The following is a 14,348-nucleotide window of genomic DNA, read 5'->3' as shown; positions in this document are numbered from 1 at the left end:
TATATAGAGTTCAACTAATATATGGCTTACCTGATTGTGCAGAATGTATAGAAGGCATGGCTAGTTCTCCTTCTGAAATCGTACTTGCTTGTGTGTTGTTTCTTCTTAAAATTCTCCGTGCAAAGTTTTCTTAATTAGGGAAATAGCTCTTATATAAAGGAGCTGAATTTTATTTTATTTTTAGGTGATGGTCTGATGGATACTTGGATAGCAAGTAACTGTCTATATGAATCTATCTTTGACGGGATCATAAATCTATCATCAAAGATTCGAGTAGGCATTAGATTTATTTTTTCCATGGATAAAAGCTAGTGAACAATTTTATTTTGAGTGTGGGATTGCAGAACTAAAAATACAACAAAATATTATATAATTATATATGGGATTGGATTTGGTAAGAGGATTTTCCTAAAAATTAAAAATTAAATGAGCCTGTTTAATTTGTTTCAGAATTTCTCTGGAAAGACACATCTATTTAAAGACAAATTAAACAATTGTGACTTGTGATTTAGTTTAAGTTGTTGAAATATTTTTTTAATTAATAATTTCGAGAGATGTTATTTGATTAACTTTTAAGTTTTAATCGGTGGTTTTAACTTATCTTTTTTGAAACACAATATAATCTTATCTTAAAACTCAAATTAAGTTCAGATTTTTTTTTTCAATAGCAAGTAACTAATTAGTCTAATTAATGGATTTGTATATCTTTGACGTGATCATAAATCTATCATCAAATATTCAATTAGGCATCAGATTTTTTATTCCCATTCATGGATAAAGGATATGGTGAATTTTTTTATTTTGATCTTTGATCTTGAGATTTCAGAAATCAAAATATAAATTAAGAATTAGGAATAAAAAAGTGATGATGTAGAATGTTTAAGTTTGAACGATTAGTTTAAACAAGCTAATGAGTCCTCAAATAATAGTTCAAGTGGTAAAAGTTAGAGATATGTGAGTTGGGTGGGGGAGGTACATAAATCAATTCTTAGAGCGTACAATTTATTTTTCTGATGTACCAAAAAATAAACAAGCCAATGGGACATTAGACATATTATTACGGAAGAAATCTTATCTAATGAGATTGGATTTGGTAAGCGGATTTTTGAAAAAAATTAAAATGTTAAGGAGCCTATTTGTTTCAGAATTTCTCTGTGAGTAAAAAATTAATTTGTGTGTTAGTGTACAATACTACAAGAAAAACAGCATTTTGCCACGGACAATTTGCGGCAGTTCTATTGAAACCCCTTCCAAAACTCACACTGAGGAGGCTCTAGTTTTTACTTGAAGCGGTTCATTTATTAGGGGTTTGAAAAACGGCGGCCAAAAAATATAAGATTTTAAAAATTTAGAAGGGTCATTCTTGTTTGGCTTAAATAAGATTTTCGTCCTTGTGTTTTACACGTTGTTTGGAGGTCCAATTTGTCCATGTATGTATGCCAAATCAATTAATGAGCTCAGTTGAATTTTTCTATTTCATTTAAATTTTAAAACATGTTAACTATTTCTTAACACTATAATTAAATCCCTTAATCCCCTTCATACTAATTAAATCCCTTGTCTCATGTTCTTGTTGTGCTATATACATGTTGTAAAAAGGCAATTCCAAATTCTGAGTCCCTACTAGTAACTAACCTTCCAAATGTTAAATTGCTGATTAGTTTTTCAATCCCACAGAAGCAACTTATTTTTGCTGAAGCGTAATCCTTTTGCGTGGAATATTTGGATGGCCTGTTACAAATGGTTGGGTATTTCAATTGTCCTACCTAAAGATGATGTGAATCACTTCCTTCAACACACCTTCTCTTGCTGGTCAAAGAATCAAAGGAGGGGAACATGAGTCGTTTGGATTTCTATTATTTGGTCTATTTGGTCTCATAGAAATGCAAGTATATTTAAAGAAGGTGATATTGACATAGATAAAGTCATTGACCATTTGCAATTCAGGTCTTGGGTTTGGCTTCGTAGAAAGTTCAAGGCTTAATTGTACATTTGGTCCCCCACATATACCTTTCTCACGATTTCGGTCCCCAACAAAAATTAATTGCATTAAACGTTCCCGACGAATACCTCCGTTTGCATAATTGGTTTTCCGTCTAGATTCCATCCAAAAACTAACAGAAAGCTGATGTGGCATTCTTGAATAATATTTTAATTAAAAAAATTAATTTTTTAAATTGAATCAGGTTTCTCCCATTACAATTTTGGTCCTTCCCCCTCAACCACCACTCTTCTTCCTCTTCTATCACCCACAACCACTAATTTCCAGAATCATTCTCCATCAAAAAAAAAATCCCACGACACAAACTTCAACTCTGAAATCTTTTTTTCGACAACAAGCAAAATTGTGCATTTACGATACCATAGAATTGACAGGGCTTAATCCAACCCGAGAACATCTCGCAATTCATGTCAACAAGATCTTCGAATGCAAACTACATTTTGTCATCAGCTCCAATCACGTGAAGTATAAACTCTTCAATGAAAACTCCAATATATGGTCCCAATCATGCAAATGAGTAACAAATACACTTTGGCATTTTGTGGAAGACTCGGCAAAATCCCCAGGTAAATTCCGCACACAAAAAAATGGAAAATAGGAGATTCCTCCTTAGATGCGATAGAGAAGGTGCGTAAATGCAGAGAAATGAAGAGAAATTGCAAATGTAAATAAGTAAATTAATTTACATAGCAACTGTATTATCTAAGAATCGAAGGCAATCAAAATAAAATGAAGATGATGTATAAAATAGTATCACATAGATCTACAGAGAATGAATACACGAGAAAATTAACACAAGTGATGATAGATCTAGAGAAATCATGAAGAAGATTTGAAAGGAAGGAGCGGTGGTGGGGATGAAGGAGGAGGGTGGTGGTTGAGGGAGAGGGACCAACATTGCAAGGGGAGAAACCTGATTTAATTTTAAAAATTAATTTTTTTAGTTAAAATATCATTCAAAAATGTCACGTCAGCTTTCTGTTAGTTTTTGGATGGAATTTGAACGGAAAACCAATTATGCAAACGGAGGTATTCGTCGGGGACACGTAATGCAATTGATTTTTGTTGGGGATCAGAATCGTGAGAAAAGTATATGTAGGGGACCAAATGTGCAATTAAGTCAAAGTTCAAAGATTTTGGATGCTCTTTCTATGAATGGCAAACTCATCCATCATTATATCTGTCATTGCTATAATTTAGTTGGCTTCGGTTCCCTGCATTAATATCTTTGTGGATCATGGTTGATCTTGGCTATTGTCTCTGGGTCTTGCACACACAGCGTTTTTGAAATCCGGAATAGGATTGCTTCGTGGCTATTCCCCTGCTTCTTAGACTAGGTTTTTGGCCTTTGGCTATTTTTCTTTCCTTTCCCCTACTTTATTTTTCTGCTATTTGAGTTTCTCTTGTTTCTCATGATTTGAAGTAGACCTAGTCCTTTCCTAAATATAATTGTTTGGCTGATAAAAAAAAACTAAAAAAGTGTCTGCAATCCATCTTCTTATCTCCCTTCATTTGTAGACTAGATTGGTTATCCAACAGTTTTCTATGGAGTGACTTGTTAAGCTTGTCAAATAAAAAAAAAACATCTTAACCATTAATAAGAAAACTAATGGTCTATGAACGATAACTCAAGTTGTAAGATTTATAAGACATATGAGTTTAAGTTGGGAGGTCAAAGCAGTTTATCTTTCCGATATATCAAAAACGAAAGTAAGAAAACTAATAATGGAATGAATCTTAACAAATCTATAACATTATTATGATTTATGAGCGAAGAAATTAGGGGAAAAAAGTTGTGAAATAAAACAAGTAGAAATCAATCTGAATCACACTAATAGAATGTCCAATTGCAAACTGAAAACACGAGATAATTGAGGATCACTGGAATTTCCATTCTCCCCATTAGCAATGGCAGAGCTTTCATCCAACTCGAACATTTGACGAACTTGAGGCACAACACTTTGTATTATCTGCTCACACCATTCATTTGGAAAGTCTTCGTGGGATAAGTTGGACCGAAGAAAATTCCTACCCTCCTCTTCCTGAGAGAAGATTTTGCAGCCAACTTCATTACGATGGTGGAGCAAAGTTTTGATGCACCTCACAGAGTTTGAGTCAACCGAGCGCGAAACAACATTGAAGATGAACTCAAACTCATCCTGGGGCATGAGCTTCGGGCGCTGCTGCTCTTGTTCATAATCATTGAAGAGTCTTCTCACACCGTAAACGTATGAACTTGATTCTGAACATGGCATGGTTAATTCTCCTTCCGAAATCATTCTTGCTTGTCTTCTTCAAATTCACCGTACAAAGTTTTCTTAGGGAAATAACTCTTATATAAAGAAGCTGGTTTTTTAATTTTGGATGACGGATTGATATACTTGGAGAGAAAGTAACTAATTGATTTAAATAGATCTGTATCTTTGACATAATCTTATGCTATCATCAAATTTCGAATGAGAGATCATCAGATTATTTTTCTTTTCTTTTTTCATACATGATAAAAGATATCTTGAACAATTATATTTGATCGTGAGATTTTAAAAATAAAAATAGGAAAAAAGTGATGATATACGGAATGTTTAGATATGAACGTCCTATATATTAATTACAGAAGAAATCTTATCTAATAATGGGATTGGATTTGGTAAGAGGATTTTCCAAAAAAAATTAAAAAAATGTTAAGGACTTAAGGAGAGTACTGTTCGTTTCAGAACTCTCTGGAAAAATCACATTAATCAGCGTGTTAGTGTAAGTGTGTAACTGTGTAAGTAATTGAAAAGTAAATCTTATTTTTAATCTTTCTAGACATTAATTATTTTGAATCCGTGGTTTTGAGAGGTTTAATTTTGAAACTTTTATAACCTATTTCTTATTCTGAGAACTCAATTTTTTTTTAAAATTAGAACGATAAATTGCACACTTTAGGAATTGATTCCTGATCTCCTCCACCTAACTCAAATATCTCTTAATTCTTATCATTTGAAATATCATTAGTGGACCTTAAAAACTCAATTTAAAATAAAGATTTTAAATTTTAATATTTTCTTGATTTTTTTTCAACAAAAGATATGATTTATTGAAAAAACATGCTTGGAACCTCAAGGTGAGGTGAGTAACCATTATATTGGACAAGATACAACTAACAAAACAACCCCAATAAACAGCCCCAACCACCCAACAACTTCAAAAGTCCCAAAACTAGCTCCCAGCCACATAAGTGTACAATTTATTTTCTTAATTTTTTATTAACCTGACCAATTTTTGTGTGGAAACCTGATCATATATATTGAAATCAAATTAAGTTGATAATTATTTTTATAATATGATAGCATATATTTTCTTCAACTTGTATAGTTAAATAACTTTTTAGCTATTTGATATCAGACTTCATCTCCAATTTTTTAAATTTAACATAAATTAAAAATCTCAAAACTTAAAATTTTTTAAAATTTAATCATCGGGTTCATATTAAATATGAAAGTAAAGTTGAGAAAATATATTTAGTATTTATTGGAAAGTGACTCATATTTAAAAAAAAAATTCATAAAAAGTTGCTTATAACAAGGAACAGATAGAGTAATTTTGTGGCTTAGACATGATCATAAATCTATATCAAATATTCGATTAGGCATCACATTTTTTTTTTCCATTGATGGATAAAAGATATTGTGAGCAATTTTATTTTGATCGTTAGATTTCAGAAATCTATATATATATGAAAATAATGTTTCCTTCTAGAAGCCTATGCCACATGGCACCCCCAAATTCTTCCAATTTCCCTCCAAGAAAAAAAAAACCTTCCTTTTTTTTCCAACATAAAACCACATGACTCACATAATTATTGTTATCTAATTTAATTTTCAGTTTTCTTTGATAAACATAAAATAGAAACAATTACAAAACACATGCCTAACCTTCAAAAAATTAAACAATACGGATTGGAAATAATTTTTTTATTTTTTTATTAAACAATACGGATTCAAAAACATATTTTAGGAATGAAACACATGCCTAACATACAAAACCCAGATTCTTTTTTATTAATTTTTTTCATCAAATCTATATATTTTAACCCAGCTTCTTTTTTATGCAAAATAACTACAACACAGCTGTTAAAATAAAAATCTCATGATGTTTTAACAGTATAAATAAATAGTGCAAAATTATAAGTTCAACCCCATGTTTAACACTATTTATTTGCAAAAAAAATAAAACACAGCTTTTAAAATAATACCAAAGAAAAGATGATTTGCAATACAAGTATATTAAAAAAATTCATTCAAATAATTTAAAAAAATTTCTATTTAAAAAAAAATATTGTTTTTTTTTTAATTTAAACAACCATTGTTAATTCGGTCAAAATCATAAAGTTTGTACATAAATTATAAATGTTTTCCTATTTTTAATAACCATCAATCCTAAAATTGATTGCATATGTTTTAAAATCTATATCTATATACATATGAAAAGAATGTTTTCTTCTAGAAGACCTATGCCACATGTCCCCTCCTAAGTAATTCATTTTCCCTCCAAAACAAAAAAATTCATCCAACATTTTTTGTTTCAACATGAACATCTCATATCCTATTTAATTGACTTAATTGTCTATTTCAAAATATTATTTTTAAAATTTCAAAAATTATCATGATTTTTAATTATTAATATATTAAATACTAATAATTAATAATCATAATTATTTAGATTAAAAATGTATATTAGATTTTTTATTTTTTTATTTTACAGCTTTTTTTTTATTTTTCAAAAATACATTTGATTTCTTTTTAATTATTGTCTAAGTAATATTATATTGGTTTTGAAATGAGTATAATCAGCAAATGAATATTTGTATATGAGTATATCAAATAAATATTTTTTTCAATTTTCAGCATTACTATTTTTTGGCAGTACTATTTTTTTGGAAAACAAATAAATATTTCCTATTTTAGACACTCATCAGTTCGGATTGGATTTCAGTTTTTCAAAGAAACTAAAAATCTTGAAATAAATAACGAAATAGAAAATAGGCTTAATTGCACTTTTGCTCCCTCATCTTTCACCGTTGTGCGAAGTCACCCCCCTATGTTTGAAAGGAGCAAATTCTCTCCCTCATGTATTAAAATGTGAAGATTCGCCCCTTCCGTTAGTTAGCCGTCTAAAAGCTAACGGAGGTTGCTATTTTTACCCACTTTTTTACTATCTCCACCACTTACACGATTTCTGGAAAAAAAAAATTATTGGATGGAAAAAAAAATTATTGGATGGAAAAAATTATGTGCAAGAGTGATGAAGGTTTTTTTTCTTTTATATAAATATATATTTTTTCTGTTTTCACTTATTTCATTTATTTTTTTATTTATTTTATATTTCTGATTGAGGGGTGTGGTTAGTAAAAGGAGGAGGTGAAAATAGCAATCCCGTTAATAATTGGATGGAAAGTTAACGGTAGCACAAATTTAAACATGAGGGAGGAAATCTGCTCCTTTTAAACATGAGGGAGAGACTTCGCACAACGGTGAAAGATAAGGGAGCAAAAATGCAATTAAGCCTAGAAAATAAAATCGTAAAACAAGAAGCATTGTAAAAGTTACAGAGACAAGATATCATGCTTAACACTAACATCAATATTGTAAAAATGAATTAAGTACGCACTAATATTATGATTGTTAAGTGATGACTGTAATTTGTAACACTGCTGCATTACCAGTGCAGAATATCTAATAATTAACTCTATCTAAATTGATTATCAACCAATGTTACAAACATATTGTTTTGAGTAAGAGGCAAAGGAGCAGAACAATGGGGGTTTCACTTTCTCTGAATGAAAACAAGACATATGAGATATGTCTCCTAACTTGGAAATGGTTAAACACATTACTCTAAAGATTTGGGTATACATGGAATAAAACATTATAAATACGGTTAAATGGGTAATTATGTATGTCAAAATTTAAATCAATAAATACTTTCGGTTTGGTTTGGATTTGTTCGATCTTGAACATGGGAACTAAAAACCAAACCGATCCATTAACAAAACATAGGTTTTTGCGGTTTTCAGTTTTTTTGGTTATCAGTTTTTTTGGTTTTTTGTTTTTTGGATCGGTTTGAACAGTTTTAATTGGTTTGGTTCGGTTATGAACACCCCTATAATTCATGATCCTATTTTTACTCATTCTTTAATTTTCGATTCACCATTATATATTGGTTCACCCTTTTTTTAAATCATGAAGGGGAGAGACATAAATCCTTCAATTTATCTGCATGGATTGATAAAATGGATTTTTCCTCCATCGTCCCTGGTAGGCGGTGGTTACCAAAGGTATGATCGAAGAGACAGAGACAAAAAGGGGGAACAAGTTGAAACTTAAAAGTAATAGTCATGTGAGACTTTATTCAAAAATAAGAGAAGTCTTTGGATCTAAATAATTTTCGTAAATTATCTATTATATTGGTTTTTTTAATCTGGTGATTTTTTCCTGTGATTTTATTTGAGTTTTATAAGAAGTGGAGTTTCATTTTGTTGTTAAATATTGATTTCTCTTTGAAATTAAAATTTTGAATCAAATTATATGTTATTATTATTGTTAATATTATTATAAATAGAAACATTGATATGAAAAATAATCAATCAAATATTAATAATTAAACATGTATTAAAAAATTAAAAATATTGATTTAATGTATATACAAAAATTTGAATGAATTTAAGTCTTATAATTTAAAATATTTAATTTTTTCATATTTAAATAAGTAAAAATTTATAAGTAATAAATTATGGTAGATTAATACACAATTATCACTATTAAAAACATATAATTGAAACGATTGTTAAAACATATTTACTAAAAAGATACAAAACAAAATATTACACGAAATTTAAATTGTAAATAACAAAAGTTACCCGTGCAGGACACGGGTAGTTCCGCTAGTTAAAATATAAATAAAGAGTAAGGAAAAAAGTAATGATAGAATGTTTAAAGCCTTGCGGGATGGGTTGATGTTTGCCTGGAATCGTGGCTACCGATTGGTCTTATGTGAAATAGATTGTCAAATGCTTAAGGAGGTGTTGCATGATGAGGACCGTGTGAGGCTGCATTCACATGCTACTACTTTGCTCGAAATCAAAGGATTGTTGGCCAGGGATTGGACTATCAAGCTAGCTTGGATCAATCGTGAGACCAATTTTTCAGCTGACTATCTAGCAAGACAAGGAAGCTCTGCTCCTGAGCCAGACTTTCGGGTAGTGGAAAATCCATCCCCAGAACTGGATCTGCTCTTGATGAGGGACAAGCTAGTTGTGCCTTAGTTTCTTTTCGTTTTGTTGTCTGCTTTCCGATGTACTAAAAAAAAAATTGAACGATTTGTTTTTTCGAAGCATAAAAAAATTGAACGATTTGTTTAACTAAGCTAATGGAAAGCATTATATGAAGTTGCAAATTTATTTTTTTTGAACTTAGATCACGTATATGGTCCATTTTTTATATATCGGACACTATGCACTTACTAATGGGAGAATTAATTGGGGTGGTAATAACAACTACCGAAAGAGAAATTAGAGGTGTCAAAACCAAAGTGTAATTTATTATTTTGACGTCAAAATTCAAAAACATCTTAACCATTAGTAATAAGAAAACTAATTGAGGTGGGCGGGACTGCTTAATGAGGATCTTTTCGTGGAACTGTCGGGGGCTTGAGAACCTACCGACAGAGCAGGCTTTGATTAAGCTCATCCACTCCAAAGTTCCCGATGTGGTGTTTGTTTCTGAGACTTGTTTACATGCAGCAGAGGCCCAACGGCGGCGTCGCCTTGGGGGAATGTCAAATGTTTTTCCGGTAGGTTGTGCTGGTAATGGAAAATCCAGAGGAGGAGGTTTGTGTATGTGGTGGCGACATGATTTGGAGCTGGAGATTATTAACTCTTCTCTCAACCATATTATGTGTACTATATTGCATCCGGACACGCAGTTTCCTATGACGTTGATTGGGGTTTATGGTTTTCCGGATAATCGGAGGAAGAGGGATACTTGGAATTTGATTAGAGGTCTGCTCGGCGGCTCGGCTCGCCCTTGTCTAGTGATTGGTGATTTTAATGATTTGGTGTCTCCGACAGACAAGTCAGGTGGTGACCCCCTAACTATGACCATTTGCAGTGGGTGACTCAAATGTGTAGCAGTTGTGATTTACATGAGGTTGATTTTTCAGGGTACAGGTTTACTTGGTCCAACAAACAGGAAGCGTCGAATAATATTCAGGAGAGGATTAATTTTGCTCTTACTAATAGTGCATGGGATGCGCTATGGGCCTCTACTTTTGTTTCACACATGCAGAAGCACCGTTCAGATCATAGCCCCCTTCTCTTGACCTGTGACACTTATAGGAGGAGAAAGGAACTAGCCAGAAAGCGAATGTTCCGGTTTGAGGAAATGTGGTTGAGAGAAGGAAGGGAATGTGAAGAGGTGGTGTCCGAGAATTGGTGTCAAGAGGGCGCTACGGTAATGGAGAAGTTGGCATTAGTGAGTGGAGCTCTAGATGGCTGGGGGAAGGAAAAATTTGGGGATTTACCACGGAAAATCTCTGATCAGCAGGCTATTTTACAAAAGGCTTAATTGCACTTTTCGTCCCTGATCTATACCCTGTGTGCAATTTTGATCCCCTTTGTTTAAAACGAGCAATTTTGGTACACCAAATATCAGAACGTGACAATTGGGTCCTTCCGTTAGTCTAACGTTAAATTGCTAACAGATGTCGTCTATGTGGACCTCATTAATGACGTGGACATGATATTGGAATGCCATGTCATATTCTTTAAAATAATTAATTTTCTTTAAATTTTAATTTTCTTTATCTTTTCAACCCTCCTTCTTTATCTCTCCACACAGCCCCACCAGCACGGCAGCACCACTCCCTTCTTCTTCTTCTCCTCTCTCCACCGCACCACCACCACTCAAGCATCGCACTGGACCGCACCACACCAGATTTTTCATTCACCATCATCGATCCCTCTTTCCCACTTCACCTTCTTCTTTCAACCACACATGAACCCTAGATTTCAGAAACCCAGAATCACAAATCAGAAACCCAAGCCCAGAATTTCAACCCAAACGATAGGAGAGATTGAGACGATGAAGGGTTTTTCGCTGCCTCCACCAGAAAGTCACCACTTTCTCACTAAAGCCACCTTGTTTCACCACCATGGCCATCGAGCTTCACCAAAAACCCAGAAAATCGAAGAGCAGAACAGAGAAGAAGAGAAAATAGAGAACTAGGCTCTCGATCTGGTGCTGTCATGGTGGGAATGATCTGGTTGCATTTGGGTTCGGTGAAGGGAGCTCTGAGGGAGTGGCGTCTTAGAAGGGACCTTTAAGAACTAGGACCTGGATTTGATCATCTAGGTTTTGCAAGGAAGGGGCTTTAGGAGGGTGATTTGGTTTCCTGATAGAGATGATTTGGGTTGTGGCGTGCGGTGGTGAGAAGAAGACGAAGAAGAGGAGGAGGAGTGCGGTGGCATGAAACTAGTGGTGGTGCTGTGGGTTGAAGATGGTATTAGGGTGAATGGAGTGGTGGGTTGGAGGTTGAAGATGATACAGATCTGGTTCAATCATCTCATGCTTCGCTTTTTTTTTTTTGGGTACACATTTCATTCTTCGTTTATGAAGAAAAGTGTGATTTAAACTGATATTTTAATTCAATTTAATTGTTATATTATTTCAAATTTCTTTATTTATTTTTTATGTTTTATTTATTTATTTGTTTTATTTATGATGTGGCATCCTAATGACAAAACTCATGTCTATGTCATTAATGACGTCCACGTGGGTAACGTCCGTTAACAATTTAACAGCATACTAACGGAAGGACTCAATTGACACGTTCTAATCTTTGGTGTACCAAAATTGCTCCTTTTAAATAAAGGGGATCAAAATTGCACAAGAGGTATAGATCAGGGACGAAAACTGCAATTAAGCCTTTACAAAATTTACAGTGGCAGCAGCAGACAGAACAAGTAATTCTCTCTATGCAAGGGGCAGAAAAGGAGCTTGATGCTTTGCTTGAGCAAGAAGAGATTTGGTGGGGGCAACGATCTAGAGCTTCTTGGTTGGCACACGGCGATCGGAATACTAGCTTCTTCCACAAAAAAGCAACGCAGCGACGAAAGAGGAACCTCATAGAACTGATTAAGGATGACAATGGAAGGAAATTTATAGATGATCGTGATATTTCAAAGGTCCTTATGGACTATTTTATGCAATTGTTTGCCACCTCTAACCCATCTCGGGTGGAGGAAGTTTCTTCTCTTGTTTCAGGTCGAATCACAGAGGGACACTTGCAGATCCTGAATGCTGGGTTCACAAAGGATGATGTGGAGGAAGCTCTCTTTCAAATGCACCCAACAAAAGCTCCAGGGAGGGATGGGCTTCCGGCATTATTTTTTCAGAAATTCTGGAGTGTCATAGGAGATGAGGTAGCTGATTTTTGTCTTAGTATCTTACGAGGGGATGTTTCACCAGGTATTATTATGATACTTTATTAGTGCTTATTCCGAAAATAAAAAAATCTGAGCATGCTACACACTTTAGGCCTATAAGCTTGTGCAATGTTATCTTTAAAATTGTTACGAAAGCTATTGCGAATAGGCTTAAGGTTATTTTACCAGATCTGATTTGTGAGAGCCAGAGTGCTTTTGTTCCAGGGCGGTTGATCACAGATAATGCATTAATTGCACATGAATGCTTTCACTTTATGAAAAAGCGTATTACTGGCCGAAATGGCATCATGGCTCGAAAATTGGACATGTCCAAAGCCTATGACCGAATTGAATGGTCCTTTCTGGAAGCAGTTTTACAAATGATGGGATTCCCAACAAGGTGGGTAAGCTTAATTATGAGTTGTGTTTCAACTGTCTCTTTTTCAATTATGTTGAACGGTAACCCCCAACCTTTGTTCTCCCCAAGAAGAGGATTGAGACAAGGTGACCCGTTGTCACCATATTTATTTATCCTTTGTGTTGAAGTGTTTTCTGCTTTAATTAATAAGGTTGTTATGGCATCTAGCATTCGAGGTATTAAGGTTGCCAGGTCTGCTCCTGTGATATCTCATTTGCTTTTTGCTGATGATAGCATTCTTTTTGCTAGAGCAGAGGTAGCTGAGGCAGAGTGTTTGAAAGACATTCTTACCACCTTTGAGCAAGCTTCTGGGCAAGTTGTCAACCTTGACAAGTCCATGCTTTCCGTTAGCCGAAATGTGCTTGAACTGAGATTTAGTGAGCTTAAACAGCTATTGGGAGTAAAGGCCGTGGAAAGCTATGATAAGTACTTGGGTCTGCCGACTGTCATTGGTAAGTCTAAGACTCAAATATTTAATTTTGTTAAGGAACGAGTTTGGAAAAAACTTAAGGGGTGGAAGGAAAGTTTTCTTTCAAGGGCAGGAAGGGAGGTTTTAATTAAATCTGTAGCTCAAACTATCCCTTCTTATGTTATGTCATGCTTTGTTTTACCTGATGGTCTTTGTGCAGATATTGATGGCATGATTGCCCATTTTTTCTGGGGTGGCGATGTCACGAAGCGTGGCTTACACTGGACGAGTTGGAAGAATTTGTGTAATAACAAGGTCCAAGGGGGACTAGGCTTCCGGAATTTTAAATCTTTTAATAGTGCTTTTGTGGGGAAGAATTGGTGGAGAATTTACACCAGGCCTGAGTCTTTGCTAGCCAGAATTTATAAATCGGTGTACTTCCGTAATGGTACTATTTGGGGGGCGAAGAGAGGCTATCGCCCAAGCTATGCTTGGTCAAGCATTCTCAAAACAAGCTGGTTATTTGAGAAAAGGGCCATGTGGCGTGTGGGAAATGGTGAGAGCATTGATGTGTGGAAAGATAGGTGGGTGACACAGGGTTCACCTCTGATTTATAGAGAGGATCTAGCACATGAGGCAAGGATATTTAAAGTCTCTGACTTGCTTGTTTCTGGACAGGGTCGTTGGAATAGAGATCTAGTTGAGGGTGTTTTTCATCCTACTACAGCTAATGCTATCCTAGCTATTCCGTTGAGTATGGGAGGAGGTCAGGATAATCTCTTTTGTCCAAGCACTGCTGATGGGCATTACACTTCAAAAGCAGGTTATTCAATGATTCGAGAGCTGCTTGTTGAGAAGGAGCCTTCTTCTTCCACTTCTTCTTCTTTGTGCCCAAGCCTATGGAGGAAGTTCTGGGCCAGCCCAGCTATTCCCAGGTACAAAGAGACAGCGTGGCGAGCTATTCGTGGATTTCTTCTAGTGCGGGACAAGCTTTTTCAGAGACACATGGATGTTGATCCATCTTGCGGGTTCTGCGACCAGGACATGGAAACGG

General features: G+C 34.4%; 2 protein-coding genes across 2 annotated transcripts; both read left to right on the top strand.

The window, feature by feature from the left end:
• Window positions 1-8,972: 8,972 nt before the first annotated feature.
• Window positions 8,973-9,308, top strand: LOC130724749 (uncharacterized). Its single transcript, XM_057576034.1, has one exon. It carries the CDS (start codon window positions 8,973-8,975, stop codon window positions 9,306-9,308), a length of 336 nt encoding a protein of 111 aa, XP_057432017.1.
• A 353-nt stretch (window positions 9,309-9,661) lies between these two features.
• Window positions 9,662-10,608, top strand: LOC130724748 (uncharacterized). The gene is made up of 2 exons (XM_057576033.1): window positions 9,662-10,121; window positions 10,205-10,608. Exons 1-2 carry the CDS (start codon window positions 9,662-9,664, stop codon window positions 10,606-10,608), a joined length of 864 nt encoding a protein of 287 aa, XP_057432016.1.
• Window positions 10,609-14,348: the final 3,740 nt, after the last annotated feature.

This window comes from Lotus japonicus, chromosome 6 (assembly GCF_012489685.1).
Source record: "Lotus japonicus ecotype B-129 chromosome 6, LjGifu_v1.2".
Classification (NCBI taxonomy): Eukaryota; Viridiplantae; Streptophyta; class Magnoliopsida; order Fabales; family Fabaceae; genus Lotus; species Lotus japonicus.
The sequence above is the reverse complement of the archived record's forward strand: the minus strand, read 5'-3'. Positions and strand labels throughout refer to the sequence as shown.